General features: G+C 36.8%; 2 protein-coding genes across 3 annotated transcripts; one reads left to right on the forward strand and one right to left on the reverse strand.

Annotated features, from left to right (window-relative positions):
* Window positions 1-740: 740 nt before the first annotated feature.
* Window positions 741-5089, reverse strand: LOC144660527 (GTP-binding protein Rheb-like). Its single transcript, XM_078521189.1, has 8 exons — window positions 4949-5089; window positions 4767-4838; window positions 4521-4588; window positions 3512-3594; window positions 2902-2958; window positions 2286-2333; window positions 1971-2052; window positions 741-1009 (listed from the first exon to the last, which is right to left on the reverse strand). Exons 1-8 carry the CDS (start codon window positions 4998-5000, stop codon window positions 914-916), a joined length of 558 nt encoding a protein of 185 aa, XP_078377315.1. The 5' UTR covers window positions 5001-5089; the 3' UTR covers window positions 741-913.
* A 45-nt stretch (window positions 5090-5134) lies between these two features.
* Window positions 5135-11715, forward strand: LOC144660516 (protein canopy homolog 2-like). 2 transcript variants are annotated; one of them, XM_078521172.1, is made up of 7 exons: window positions 5135-5241; window positions 5887-5989; window positions 6268-6335; window positions 7506-7553; window positions 8672-8869; window positions 10015-10111; window positions 10952-11715. In XM_078521172.1, the coding sequence occupies exons 1-7, from the start codon at window positions 5137-5139 to the stop codon at window positions 11050-11052; spliced, it is 720 nt and encodes a 239-aa protein (XP_078377298.1). In that variant the 5' UTR covers window positions 5135-5136; the 3' UTR covers window positions 11053-11715. The 2 variants fall into 2 exon arrangements, with proteins under 2 accessions (XP_078377298.1, XP_078377299.1); XM_078521173.1 differs by having other exon boundaries at window positions 5174-5284.
* The last annotated feature ends 4066 nt before the right edge of the window (window positions 11716-15781 follow it).

Here is a 15781-nt window from a genome sequence, read left to right on the forward strand (position 1 = left end):
ACCCACCACCACATAAGACTAAACTTCCACGTAACATTACCAACTCAATCTTAACCCCCTCTCCCTTAAAAAAAAAATCATATTTCTTTTATCATATTAAAAGAGCTATGTCCCTAGGGGGGTCCCCGGGTTTGTAATTGAGGGGGTGGTTGAATGGGGGGAAAAATCGGACCCAAAAAAATTCTTAATTTTTCCCCACATAACCAAAAAAACCCCCCAAAAAAAAAAAACCCAAAAAAAATTCTCTTTAAAATTTCCCCAATTTCGCGGGGGGGGAAAAACGCTCGTGTTTTTTTATTTTTTATATTATAAATCCCCCCCCCCTTTTTTTTTTTTTTTTAAAAAATAAAAAAATCTCCTCTTTATATCAACACAAAAAAAAAAAAATTTTCCTTTCTATCCCAAAAAAAAAAAAAAAAAAAAAAAAAAAAAAAAAAAAAAAAAAATCTCTCCCTCCCCTCCTCTTCCAACCCACCCCCCCCCCCCCCCCGCGGCCCCACAGTATTTTAAGTCATTTTCCTGATTATTTTTAAATGGAAAAAAACCTAAAAATAATAGTTTTCTAACGTAGAAAAACAACAACAAATTAATATAAACTCAAAAATAAACAAGGATGGTTTTCGACTGACAAAGATTAAGACAGATAACAAAGAACAATAAACTTGAAAAACTTTCATGTGCCAATTTTTTTTACGATTATTTTGTTGTCCATGACATAGCTCCTTTACTATATTGATGTAAATCATGGCCACGGCAATTGTGATCTAGGAGTGAATCACCCATCATACATTACTAGCAAGAAGGTCTCAAAGAACAAGGTGTATGCGGCAAAAATGTCAACAATAGCTGCAGATTATATCACAAAATAGAGTTTGGTAGAGTATTCCATTACAAAGTTCTGTACATCCACTTGTCATAATATAGTACAGTCTTCCTTCTTGTCTACATTTCCATCTTGGTCGCGAGTTTCTATTTCTCTAATAAGGGTTTGGAAAATTTCTTGTACACTCTGTTGAAGGAGAAAAGCAACACGACAATTAAAACAGCAATGGATCAAATAATATTAACGAAAAACTTAAATGTGAAACACTTACTATCTAAAGCCTTGCTTTAACATGTTATTTATAGCACAACTAATGTAAAGCGCACATTCTGATTGGTTAATTTAGCATCTACTCTTTGCCCATGGGTGCACGCTGACATACATGTATGCCTTCAACCTGAGCGCTCGCGCTGATCTGATGCGACATGACACAAGAAAGTGCCACTACTTCATGAGTTTTAAATGTTTTCTCGATTTTCCTGTGAATTTGAAAAGCTAAACAGAAGGGAAACCATTTCTCCATTATGCTGAAAGACTTTGACGTATAATGCAAGTTTGAAATAATTCAAAAGTTTGTTTGTTTGTGTAATCTTTAGATTTTCGTCAGCGTTTATGCAAGCACTTCACACAATTGTTTAAATGAGCGCGCGCACTTTTACCTCAAAGAAACTGTAATAATTCGCCTAAAAGTTATGCTACAAAACAAATAGTAAACGTCACAGCATGCACTATTGAGTTACAGATGCACTTGGAAGGTTTGCTAAGCACCCAAGAAGCTATGCCTCGGGCGACTCTTACGCTTCTCTTGTGCTTAGCAACCTCCCACGTGAATCTGTAACTCAATAGTGCACGCTGTGACGTTTACCATTTGTTAAATATATTAAACGGTAATAGGCATAATTAAACCAACAGTCGACTTAGAAAGACAGCATTTTAATATAAATTGAGATAAACAACTTTTTAATTATTACATTAAGGACAGTTTGCCATGCATTAAATCTTACGATAGAAAGTCACAGTTTTAAATTTGGAAAACATGTTTCATATGTCCTTCATCCATCGTCAGTTTTGATAGTTGGTGTGATATAAATACCACATTAGACATACAATTAAATCACAGATTGAAGTATTTGAAATTTCAACTTACACTATTTTCCTTAGCCGAGGATTCAAAGAAGGCTGCTTTCCATGAGTCAGCAAGGGATTTTCCAGTTTTATATGTCACAACCCTACAAAACAGGATTCAAAAACTTTAAACAAAGACACTACTGGGGGAAATTGTCAAGAATCTTCCAAAACAAGTACCACGAAAGAAAAATATTTATCAGTATTTTATTATAGACAGGAATCATGCTCACATTGCATTTTTGAACTGGTTCAAGTACAAGTAATATTTTCACCAGGCGAGTATAAAAACAAATTGTACCACAAGAAAAATTGAAATATATATTAGAACATTTACCTCTCCATGTGCAAATCTGTCTTGTTACCCACAAGGACCATTGGAACACTAGAAAACAAAAAAAAAATCCATCGTATTAAAATTAATGCCAACATTTATAGAGCTGTGCTAAGACAGGCAACAATTTGATGGTTCCCGTTTATACTCTTGAGATGCATGGTGGCTTGGTGGTAAGTGTGCTGGACTGCAGATCTAGCAATCTGGGTTCAAGCCCTGGCAGGGTTACTGTGTTGTGTTCTTGGGCAACTTAACTCTCACAGTGCATTAAAGGGTGTATAAAAAGGTAATGACAAACTTAATGCTGGGGGTAACCCTGTGAAGGACTAGCATCTCAATGAGTGGGAGTAGAAATACCCCTGGTCGCTTAATGTTACAGAAACTGGGATAAGCTCCAGCCTGATGGGCTACTTGGCTCAAATGCAGACTTTCTCTTACAACTGTTACCAATGGAGACAAGTTTCTTGCCTAAGAATGAAACAAGAGGACTCCAGCTATGCTTGAACCTGAATCACTTGATTACAAGACCAACACACTAATAATAAATAATTATTATTTCACCATGTTCATATGAGACCACCTTACTGGAAATAACGCTGTGTTTTTTGTAGATACTTACTAATTTTGACCTGACATATCCAGTAACTTTTCATGAATGACCTTTACAACTTCAAAACTAGAGAAAGGAACAAAATGTAAGATATCAGTTTTTGATCATACAGTTAAACCTCTCTAATACAGACACCAAAGGGACAGAGCAAAGTGCCCATATTAGAGAGGTGTCCATATTATAAATAGAGGTCACCACTATGACGTCACTTTTGCCTTTATTGACAGCTTGAAGTATTTAGTAACTCGAAATGTTCTGCAATGCAATGCTGCAGGTAAAAAATTAACACTTAGAACAAATCCGAAAACGTCTAAGATGAATAAAGCGTCACATTGGTATTTTTTGTATTTTTATTTGTTCCACAAACAGGAAATTGCATTACAAACACAAAATGTCATCGCCTGATCACCGAAGTGTCCGTAATAAGGAGGTTATAATAAGTTAATATGAATAATTTGTTCCCTGGGGCTAAGGTTTAAAGTCCGTTGTCTGTAAAGTTTGAACAAGAGATTTCATTGGCGCAAATGCTCAAAAGATATTAAGTACTGTAACCATAATTAATAATACCAAGGTGGTGGTATTACCAAGGTGATCGTAAGGCGAGGTTCTACCGTTTTACCTTTTTGCAGATGTCACTGCATATACAAGTACATATCCATGAATTCCAACTGAGTAAGACTGAGGGAATATCGAATATTCATCCTGTGGATAAGATAACATGTTGTATACAAATGAAAGTAAGAATACATAATATGAATAATTTATCAAGTAAATGACCCTGTTAATTTCCCTTATATGCTGAAAAGAATTAAGAGTCATGAGCAGTTGGAAGTGGCATTGGCACTGATTTCCTGTGGCAGAGTTTCACAAGGAGCCAGCCAACACCCTGAACTAACCAAACTCAGCCAATAATGTATGCATGCTGAACAAACTGAACTTGGCTAACGTTCTATATGGAAGCAAGTCAGCCAACATGCTGAACCGACCAAAAGCCAAATGCACTGAAATGCATAAAATCATCTTGCCAAATATACTGAATGAAATCAACCAAGCCAACAAGCTCAACCAACTGCGACTGAATTCAGCCATCTAAATAAACTCAGCTACGTGCTAAATAAATTTTCACAAATTTTCCATGCCTTATCTCCAACTTGAGTAGGAATTTATTAGCAATCTAAACCTAACCACACATGCAATCTTTTGTTTCACTTAGATTCAGAATTTTTTTAAGTCACCATAATGTTTAGCTCACAATTATTCAACAAACCCACTCCCTAAATTAGTTATTCAAGAATTATCTTACAGATAAACAATGTTAATGGGTAACCTCAAGATTAACTTCATCTTCACTTGAGGGAAATCTTTAAAGGTTAAGTACATACTGTAATGTTCAATTCCGCTATATAAAATACGTTCTACAAATAATCGCAAGTAAAATTTAACGTAAGCTTTAAACCGTCGAATTAAAACCATGAAATTCCCAATTATGAGTGATATCCGATCTTTATGTTTTAAGAATAATAAGAGCAACTAAAAGGACATCTAATTAAATACACAATAGAAACAGCGGGGTACATAAGTACAAATATTAATCACCATTGAACAAGGAGATATCGACACATATTTACCTGGCCGGCAGTATCTACAACCTCCAGAACATATTCTTGACTGTTGTGTTTCAGCTTCGTGGTAAATGCTTAACAAAATAAAAAGGCGGTAGTTAGCAATCTACAATTTACTTTAATATAATGGTCTTCCTTGAAAGCTTATTTAAAGTTCATAAAGCTTTGCAGTTCAAAACTGTTCATAGGAACCGCGACCAGAAAATTATATTTCTTCAGCCTAGGCAGACGAAAGAAGCAAAACATACTCACTATTTTCAATTGTAGGATCGTAAGAATCCACAAACTGCCCTTCCACGAACTGAATTGTGATTGAAGACTTTCCTGAAAGTTAAAAAAAAACCCATGATCAGAAAATTCATGGAGCAGAATTAAGTTTCCACAGGTTTCTAGCAAGATCTTTTCTTCAGGTAGTAAGCACGTTCCATATTTACCCACTGAACGGAAACCCATAACGACGATCTTCCTTGATTTTGGTGGTGCCATGGTAAACTACAAATTGGAGCTTTCTTTAAGGTGTAATACTATAAATTCCAGATAAAACGACGCAATTTTTAACTACATTTTGATTTTCCTAGAAATTTGTTGCCGGTGCGGAGCGGAGCAGAAATAACATCCCGAGATGCAATGCACTATCACATGCGCCAACAATGTGGCAGCGGTTATACCCATTTGTAAAAGAACGAGAAAGAATCCAGGAGAGTTTGGAAGGCAGAATTTGTTTTCGGTTTGTAAAATTTCAGTTTTAACCACGTTTCATTCATAGACAGGTAATATCTAGAGAATTTAAAGTGCAAAAATGCTGATTTTATTTTAATTCACAGTTTTTTACTAACTTTAAAAAGTGAGTAAAACTGTGATTGTATACCCACTTTTTTTGTTTTTTTTTTTTTTTTTTTTTTTTTTTTTTTTTTTTTTTTGGTTAAAAAATAAAAAAAAAAAAAATAGGCCTGTATAGCGCAGTTCAAACATTGCATGAGTTTTTTGTCTTCAACTGCTTTAATATTAAATCAGGTCTGATTAATTGTCTTCATCATCGTGCTTGTTTTCAGATTCTTTAAATATTAAGCTTAGCTTAGGCTTGTCATTCAGGGCTTTTTACTATTAGCATAGTAAAGTTTACCTTTATATTTGTAATACTAGTATAAATCAGCATTCATTGGCATACAATTATAGAAGTTTAACTATACACTTTGTCTGTGGCGATCGGTAGACGTAATTTCAGTAGAATGATTCATCCGATCTGAGATTTTTAAACACTAAATACTCTGATGAAGGTGGACAGAGGCCACCAAAAATTTAGTGTTTAAAAATCTCAGATCGGATGAATCATTCTACTGAAGTTTAACTATTTTGATCTCTTTTTTTGTAGTTTGTAATGGATCCGGTAGTAAAATTTTGTTCTGTGTTGCTTATTATAACAACTCTTCTAAGTGAAACATGGGGCGCACCGGATAAAGAACTGCTCTGTGGTGGTAAGTTACTGAAAATTTCAAAGGTAATATAGTTATTGAACCATACCATAGTTAGTAGAGGGGTCCTCTACTTACTGTTGACCATAATTAGTCTAGAATTGCTTGCAGAAGACACTAAGGTGTATGTTCGTGTGTGTTTGGGGGAGGGGGGTTAGGGGGCTCCTATATTAATAAGTTAATGTATGTGAAAAGATCACTTATGTTTTTTATATTTGTTCAATTAATATTAGCATTTTTATTACTTATTCAACTACTGACACTGAATTAACTCATGACAGTGTGCCATGTTATTGCTGATGAACTTCAATGGGAAATTTCTCAAGTTGATCCAAGGAAGACTCTTGAGGTGGGTTTAAGAGGATGTACGAAAATTATAATAATAATTTAACTTAGTAAATTCATATGATTGTACACTTCACTTTGTTTCGTACAATCTTGGATCAGTATAAGTACCGCAATGTTTCGATTTAGCGCCCGGGGTACTTATTTACTTTTGGCACCTCAAGGGAGGGCGCTTATTCGAGACAGGGCACTTATTTCATTCTTTGAGAAACAACCAAATTCTCAAAACAAATCTTTAACAATTACTAATTAAAAATAACTAAAAAAAACAGAAACTGTTACAGTAACAAATTGTTGAAAGTTCAGTTACTTTTAAAATAACTGTTCATTTTAGCAGTAAAATATAAACATGTACGGTACGGTGAATGTTCATGAGTTTATCTACACTTAAAGTGCTACTACGATCAAATTTTCGATTTCCATATTTTTTACATTTTCGTGTACAATAAGACTTTCTTACTCAAGTCACCTTGCAAATTTTCAATCCATTACGAACATCAGAAGTCGTTTTGTTTTAACGTTTATTTCCGATATTTTATGGCCGCCATTAAACTACCTTGTTCCAAGGCTTGGTTGCGAATAGGGAGAAAATGACGTCAAAGGCTAAAATACCTCACGGGTTGAAATTATAATAACAATATGTATTGAAAATCACGCGAAAAGCAACAAAAACTTTGGGCTTGTTTTTCGTGCAATTTTCTATGCTGATTGTTATTCTAATTTCAACCCGTGAGGTATTTTAGCCTTTGACGTCATTTTCTCCCTATTCGCAACCAAGCCTTGGAACAAGGTTGATTAATGGCGGCCGTATATTCTCTGGAATAAATGTTATAATACAACGACTTCTGATGTTCGTTATGGATTGAAATTTGGCAAGGTGAGTAAGAAAGTCTAATTGTTCACGACAATGTAAAAATATGAAGATCAAAAATTTGATCATAGGGTTAGGGTTAGGGTTAGGGTTAGGGTTAGGGTTAGGGTTAGGGTTAGGGTTAGGGTTAGGGTTAGGGTTTAGCACTTTAAGGATGGGGGCGCTTATTAGAATGGGGGCGTTGGTTGACAGAAACACATTTGAAGGGGGCGCTTATTTGGAAGGTGGTGCTTATTGGAAGGAGGGCGCTAAATCCAATCAATACGGTAAGCATCAAATTGTTTTGTTGTTAATGACTTGTAGGTTGAGAGCTTTAGAGTGGATCCAAAAGGAAATCAAAATACCAAGAAGGTAAGACATACATTTTCAGAGGAAAGTTACTAGATTCTCCTTACCAGTCTCCATACGTTACTAGATGTGCCAGTTGGGAGAATATCATTGTTGATTGAAGCATTCTTGTTTGCTGGTATTCACCTTCTAAATTTTGATAGTTTATCTAACATTTTTGTGAATATCATGGGATAAATGAGAACTTTATCATTGATCAAATTTCTTGTTGATGTAGGCTTAAAACCCAGGGGAGTACCTGAAGTATACATGACAGCGGGGCCAAAATATTTTTTTGGTTTGAAAATTTACACACTTGGTGTTTTTTTGGGTCAAGGGATCTGTCACATATTGCTTTAGGTCTTAAAAAAATAGGCATATTTTTGGGGGGTTTTACTTCTGAGCAAACTTTTCGTTTCGGGTTTTTGTTGCGATCAGAGGATCAGAAAAATATTCATTCGAATTGATGCCAGGTATAATTTTGGTTCTAAAATTTCAGGCTTACGTATTTTTTATGAAGCTCCGTCAAAACCCTCTATAAAGTATCATTTATACTTAGAGTAGCCCCCTGGGTCTTAAAGCTTTCTGTATTACTTGATAAACAGTTGTTTCACTGAATTTCAAAATTTGCTACAGTAACTCTATCTGGGTAGAGAGAAGTACTGTGTGAGCAATTCTGCAACTTATCTTGCCCAAGAATGATGCCTGTGTTCCATTGCCCTTGCATTGCATCCCAGGGGGGGTACTCCGGGGTCCAAGTGACGGGGATGTGTGAAGGAATTTTTTGGGGTCGAAATTTTCGATTCCGGGATTTTTTTGGGTAGGAGAATTTGGCAGGTATTTTTTTGGGTGACTTGATTTAAATAGGGGACTTTTTTGGGTATTAAAATCAAACTAAAGTGCCTTGGCAATTTAGGGGTAATTTGACTAGGGATTTTTTGGGGCGTTTTTTTTGGTCCAGGGATTTTTTTGGGCAATGTCGGAAGACTCAGGGATTTTTTTGGGTCCTGAGTTTTGCCTCCATTTGATCATCCCCGTCACTTTGATCCCGGAGTACCCCCCCCCCCCTGGGCATTGCATTGCCTAATTTCACTGAAAGACTTGACATTTGCCTTAGTTGTGTGTCACTGTTTTCTTGTTAGATTCAATATGCAAGATCAGAGACTCATCTTATAGAACAACTTGACGACATGTGTGAAAAAATGAACAATTACGCAGAATCAACTGATCCTAAAACTGGCAAGAAGTCCTATATCAGAACGTCATCACGATCTGGGGAGGCTGTCACGCTAAGCAATGTTGCTATCAGTGGCGACATAGCACAAAAGCTTAAACATGCGGTAGGTTATAGTATGCTTGTTGTTTTCAATAAATTTGCCACTTTAGAAATGAGAAGAAAACTGGAGCTAATCTCATCTTATGCAGGACTGTTGCTGAGAAAAAATCATACAGGGCTCGAAAAAAGTTCCATCTGGTCATCCACAACAAGTCGATTTTCCTTCGGAACAAGTGACTTTTCATTCTTACTTGCCTGATGACAAGTAAGAATCCAAGCCTTCAAGTTTAGTTCATTTTAGTCGCCAAGGCGACTAAAATTTTGGAGCTGGCGACTAAATTGGAACCGAAGTTGCCAGCCTGGCAACTAAAATTGAGAAAAGGATCTAAAGCGTAAGCTTAATTTAGGGACTAAAAGTTTTCACTGGCGACCAAACTTAAGCAGCAGTGGCCAAATAGCCACTAAGGAAAAAAATTAATTTGGAGGATTGAAATCTTAAAACAAGGTAAACAAAGACAAGCTTGTAACTTCCCTGGGCAAACAAAAATATTTAAGAGCTGCTTCTCTAAAGGGCAAGTTGGAATTCAAGTTTTTTCAAGGCCTGATTATATGGCTTCTCATCTTTGTTTTATCCCTGCTTGTGGTCCCACAAGCAAGTTAAAGGTAAGCCTTGCCCCAGATTTCTTTTTGTTTCTAAAGTGGTGTTTATTATTGAACAATTATTAGTGTTGCTCCAGACAGGTGTTTTCAATCCCTTCACCCCTATGTTTATACTTCCCTTCTTGAAACCCCCTCCCCCACCCCCTCATATTTTTAGTGACCTTGCTTGGAATGGGTATGGATATTCCCAAAGATATGCATTGTTTATAACTACATGTAAATTCAAAATCAAGTTTTATTATGATGGGATTTTAGCTTCTGCTGATGACCTTGCTGAAAATTAATGTTTAATATTTGTTTCATTTGGACATGAAAAAATATAAAAAGACTATCCCAAACATGGAAAGTTTTTCAAAATGTGCTCTAACTTAAAGTTGCTGAATATGAAATTGGCCAGTTTATAACATTATCTGATGATCATCCACTGCCCCCCCCCCCCCCTTCTACCCCACTCCACCCCACCTCTTGAGCATCTCTGGATCCACAGACATAGATACCGGTATATTTACATGTATGCTCAAGGCCACATTCTTTGGATTTATTTTGTAGTGTGAGAGCATTATAGAAGATTACGATGACGACATTATAGCATCATTTAAGAAGGAACGCAAAGATCCCAAAAGATACATGTGCCGCACAACCACTGGTAAGAAACTCACAGTTACATTTGCATGTTCTGGTTGTTGCCATGAACTTGATTTTTGTATTAAGTCAAATTGCTTAATTATAATATTTTGGTTTATCCTATGTGCTTGGATCAAAAACCATAGGGAGCATGAATACCAGAGCTATTCCCTTCTCATGTACAGTACCATGATCGAGTACGGTAAATTAACCCCCCCCCCCCCCCCAGTTTTACAGTAAGCCCACACAAAACTTATTTTAACGGAATTGTATACATGTAAGCCCAAACCTGTACAAAGAAACTGGCTGAACTCAAGGAAAGCTGCATCATAAATCCATAAGGGTTGAAACATTTTACTCCCCATGATTCGCATTGTACAAAGTGTTTGCACATTGGGTTCCATTAAGTACCATATTTGTAAAATCACGAGAGAAAATAAAATTGCAATATTTGGATTAAATTAACAGCGCGCGCTAGCTCGCGCTTGATGGTGTAATCTTGTTTTTGAACAAGCTTAGTTCAATAAAGTTGAATTTGGGTACAATCTCCTGTTTTATCGTCGTTAAATAGTCTGAAGAACATCCCTTGGATAAGCTTAATGCATTTCTTTAGTTTCTGTAAGAAATTTACCGTGTTTAGGATAGAATTCACGTAACTCACCACAAACCCGAAAATGTTGTCACGTGTGTCATTACGTGTATAGCACATTTGTGTACAAACTCTTTGTGTTTCCAAATATGGTACTTGGCAAAATTGAATGTTCAAACACTGTTAACACGTGTTACATGTTTCAACCCTTATGAGTTTCTGGCTGCATGCAGTCACCATCGTGACACAGACATATTTTATTTCACGTTGTAGGCTTGTGCATTAATGATGATGACGAGTATGAAGATGACAATGACGATGATGACGACGACACTGAAAATGATGCTTCAGAAACAGATCATGATGAACTCTGACCACAGTTTACAATTTATATTTTAAAAATTGTAATTTATTTTTCACACAACAAATACTTAATGCACAAATTAATAGGCACTTGAAATAGTATTTTTGCACTATTTTTCATTACATTTGCAATGATATGAGTTTATTACAAATCCACGAACAGGGAGTCCAATGCATAGCATCATGTTCAGTGATAAAGTGTTACTTTTCTCCCCTATGAGGGGGGTACTCTGATATGAAAGGGAGGGGAATGCTGCCGGAAAAATTAAAAATGAACTCCCAAAGGAGACCAATTAATCTGGGCGTGGTTGGGCGTGGCTCAAATGCCTGTTCGATCTAGACTGCCAATGCAATATGACAGCTGAAAACTATGTACAGTCAACTCTCTCTTAATGGACACCTCTATTAGACAGACACCTCTTTAAGATGGACACCTGGTGTTGGTCCGGCCATCCCTGCCATTTCTCAGTCATTTTACTGTAACTAAACTCCCCATAAGACAGACACTTCTGTAAGATGGACAGTTGGAGCCGTTCCCGATGGTTTCGTTTTAGAGAGAGTTGACTTTACAATGCAATGAGTTTGATAGAGTGGAAACTGTTAACTAGCAGTAGCCTGTTTGTTTTCAGACTTGCTATGGGGTCCTAAATAAAATAAATCAGAACCTTTAAGAAGATGGACAAAACAAAGTTCTTTACACGGGAAGCCTAGCCTCTAGCGTCACGTAATTTGAGCGATTTGCATAGTGGTGCATATTATAAGGTTTTGTATGGGGAAAAATTCAGTCCATTGCATGGGAAAATTGTGCTTGACTTTTAATAACTGTTTACCTGAACTCCATAATGGGTCTCTTCGTGTGTGTGGTTTTTTTGGGTGGACTTGAAACGATTCCTCGGAGTTTCAGTTCCAACCGTACATAATATGAGAGAATAAACCGTTAAAGTCATGCGCAATTTTCCCGTCTAATGGACTGAACTTCTCAAAACAAAACTACGTGACCCGACAGTTTAACATTTAATTATTTATAGAGCTTGGGCTACCTGTCGTCCCCTCTACCAACTATGCATGCAGTGGTTTTTAATCTGTTTTTTGTTTAGGCTGCTCCGTAGTTATTCCGGGCGCACTCATCCACACTTGTGAAAAGTGCAATGGAATTGTTCACAACGTACACAGAACTTATAAATAAATCACGCTGATAAAACATAAAATAAAATTGTAAATTCATGGAATTTGGCCAAAATGTCTAAGGCAATCGAAACGTCTGGGGTTGCTGTCCACTCCACTTCTGGCGTGTCTTCACGATCTCATTCATTTCTACAAAAACAACGGAGCAAGCGAAAAGTCAGTTGGCGCAAAACTTAACTAAAAGTCTTGATATTGTTATTTCGCTATGCACTTAATTGAAAAACGTGAAACTGCGTACAACCTAAGGGACTCTGAGAATAATCTCGATGTTCCATTCCCGTGCACTAACTATTACAAAAACAAGCTTTACATATAGTGGCGCTTTCCTATGGAACAGCTGGTCTTCCTTTGAACGTTACTCCAAAAACCTATATTTAACGTTCACCAAGCCTTACCATTCCTTGATATCTGGGGATGAATCTGTGATGACGATGGTCGGGATTGCAAAACCAGATTGTTTTTTCTTTAAAGGCTAAAAACAGAATCGAAGTATGATACATTAATGGTATGGTATCTTAGTGTTATATTATAGGTATGACATATACAATGATATCATACCTTGGGTATCAAACTTATTAATACGAGATGTCGATGGTCTTAAAGCACTTGGTATCATGACTCCCTCCAGACTGAAAATTCCGGGGGGAACTCCCATATGAAAAATCGGGGATGCTCGTCCTCTGCGCGTAGGGGTGTCCGTTATAGATTCTGATCTCACTTAGAGTGTTCAGGAAAGAACGTCAATATTTTTAGCCGTCAAGTCTCATTTAGGGTAAACATGAAGAAATGGAAACGCCCGCATTGACTGATCAGGCATGGAAAATGGTATCTTTTAGGCCCGGTCAATAAAACTTTAGCCATGCCCAGCTTAGTCTCCATCAAGGACTCAAATTTTCCGACGAGCATGCCTGTCCTCTTCATAAGAGAGTATCTCTCTTCCCCCTCGCGCATTTCCAACGTGTAATGACTAAATAATATCAGGGGTATCGAATGGTCTTTGCGAGCATTTGCGAGCATGCGAGCACGGCGTTTTTCTTTGCGAGCACAAGCATTGACAAAAGTTAGCCTTGCGAGCAACGAGCACTTTTCAAAAACTACCTCCACTAAAAACCGAGCATGCGAGCACTTGTAAATGTATGCGAGGATGAGCAAACGAGCACCCACTAAAATTTTGCGAGCATTCCGAGCAAAAGCCTAACTTTGCGAGCACTGCAAAATTTTGATAGACCATTTATGACCCCTAATATCCTACCAATAAATTACAGTGAAAAGCTAGGCCTTCACTTTTCAGTTTCTGATCTCTCTATTATTTCAGCATAATTCAGTTCTGTGGCTTACCAGTCTCAACTTCTTTAGCTTGTCTGGAATGCTTATGCCAAAGAAGCAACAAACAGACGGAGGTTTTCGGTTTCGTTTCTCTTGCCACTCAGGTGTGGTGTTGCCAGTGCGCATTGCCACCTCCCAATTGTAGTTGAAATCACTTTTGAGATGAGCCTAGAGGTTAAAACGATCGAAAACGAGAATACAATAAGTGGGTCAATGATATATGTTACAAATCAGGAAGTCCAAACTAAGCATTTTCCAGGAACTCTATCGTAAACATGACGGGCATTCAAGAGAAAAATGCTGAAAGTACAAGCTATATTTCTAACTAAGTGTTATAAAACAAACGGAGTGTTCCAGATCATTGTAATAATTTGCATTGTAATAATTTGGTTTCGCTTCCTGTCACTTCCGAAAGGTTTTAGGAATAAAAGGAAGGACTCTTAATGGTTAGAGACAACGGAACCAAGTAAAGTGCGCACGCGACACGCGACTTGTTGTTATTGTACACTTTGTTAGATACTTTAGCTACTTGCGCACCAATTTCGTCAAAAATAGAGCGCGCTGAAAACCAATCAGATTTGAGCTGTAATAATGTTGTAAATAACTTACTCGTTTTCTTGAAGCCGATCTGTCCAACAGGTCTGTTCCAAATAAATCTCTTCTAACCTAAAGAAAGATCAGTGGATTGAATTAATTTACTACCAATACATATTATGCTATTTTTTATTTTTGTTTTTTAGAGACGGACCATTATTTTTTTAGAGGGGGGGGGGGGAGGGAGAAAAATATTGAAAAAAATGGTTTGCAGGGCCTGGAAAGACAAAATAAATTGTTTGCAAACACGATATGTATAACAAAAAATAGTAAGAATTTCGAAAAAAAATGTTTGCAGAGGTGCATAAACTAAAAAATAAGTTTGCAGAGGAAAATTTTTCATCCCCCCTCCAAGAAAATAATGGTCCGTCCCTTAATGTATTTATAAACCACTCCAGTTTGTGACAGAATGGCGTTCTTCCTCAGTAGAAATGTGTGTTTTTTTTACCGTATCCGACCTCAGTGAAATAACGGTAACCCATTTTTACATTCTCAAACGGCATACATCCAGACTAGAACCCATACCACACATAATTTCTGAGAGTAGGCCTGTCCCGATTGTGCTCGGCAACGCTTGACGTTTGCCGGGAGCAACTTTTTGCGGTTCTAGCAACTTCGAGTTTGCCTTTCTGAGCAAGTTTTAAGCAAAATATGGGTTGAGGACACATATCAAGCACGAAAAAGTCAACGATTTCATAGCAAATTGCATCTTCTGCGAATTTCTAGTATGCTCATCAACCTTTTGAACACATAACCTGTCACTTGACAGCGTTGTTTTTCCTTTTGTTAGACTTAAGAGGTATTTTTCTTGACCAATGTTAGCAATTATTGTGAAGAACAAAAAATAAAGCTTTTAATCAACGTTTATATTAAACAGGAGCCCAAAAATATCAAGAAAATTAGGTATCAACCCTTTGGATTTTTTGCAAATTTTTAGCAACATTTTCGACGTTTCAGTGAACAACTTTCCAGCATTTCACGATCACAATCGGGACAGGCCTTGCCCTGAGAGAGTAAATGTATTCCGGTTGCCAAATTTATAACTCTTATCAAAATAATATGTAATTTTTAAATTTTTCGATTTTATACAAATGTAACATAATTTTAGCTTAAATCTTAGTACTCTTATATATTTTAATATTTTTAACTTCCATTTTAGGTACACTGTAAGGCTTTTAGCGACTTTTTACTTTTTAATTTTTACTAGGGCGTCTATTGATAACAGTTTTTATTATAAAAGCTGATGGAGTCACCCTATTTAAATAAACGCTTTTCTCTATCCAGATCGATGTATGCACGCATTGCGGACCTGTTTAATTCTCTCACCGTTTTCTGACACCTTTCCCGTGGATCAACAGGTTTTAGTGTTCCACCGCTGGTCCAAGCGTCATCACTGAATCTACTCATGGTGCTTAGATGACTTGACCATACCTCTTCCTTTCTCTGAGAAATAAAAATAAAAATTGTTCCTTTGTATACTCGTGTAAACAAGTAATTTTTCGGTCGAAAACGGGCCTTGCAGAACTGAGAGGGCTTGTAATTTGCGTTCAGCATAAAATTATGCGATCTTTAGTTGATTTTTCCCCCGTTGTTGAGAAGAGGTGGGAAATGGCGGCATTCTAAGTATGTACATGC

Source organism: Oculina patagonica, chromosome 7 (assembly GCF_052425735.1).
Source record: "Oculina patagonica isolate OP01 chromosome 7, crgOcupat, whole genome shotgun sequence".
In the NCBI taxonomy this organism is placed as follows: domain Eukaryota; kingdom Metazoa; phylum Cnidaria; class Anthozoa; order Scleractinia; family Oculinidae; genus Oculina; species Oculina patagonica.

Coding starts and splice junctions, on each gene's coding strand:
- LOC144660527 (XM_078521189.1), bottom strand. CDS start 5,000: ATGGCACCACCAAAATCAAGGAAGATCGTCGTTATGGGTTTCCGTTCA. Junction 4,589..4,766: donor CGATCCTACAATTGAAAATA/GTGAGTATGTTT, acceptor TATTTTGTTAAG/CATTTACCACGAAGCTGAAA. Junction 2,053..2,285: donor ACAGATTTGCACATGGAGAG/GTAAATGTTCTA, acceptor CCTGTTTTGTAG/GGTTGTGACATATAAAACTG.
- LOC144660516 (XM_078521172.1), top strand. CDS start 5,137: ATGCAATGCACTATCACATGCGCCAACAATGTGGCAGCGGTTATACCC. Junction 5,242..5,886: donor GAAGGCAGAATTTGTTTTCG/GTTTGTAAAATT, acceptor CTTTTTTTGTAG/TTTGTAATGGATCCGGTAGT. Junction 7,554..8,671: donor GAAATCAAAATACCAAGAAG/GTAAGACATACA, acceptor TTTTCTTGTTAG/ATTCAATATGCAAGATCAGA.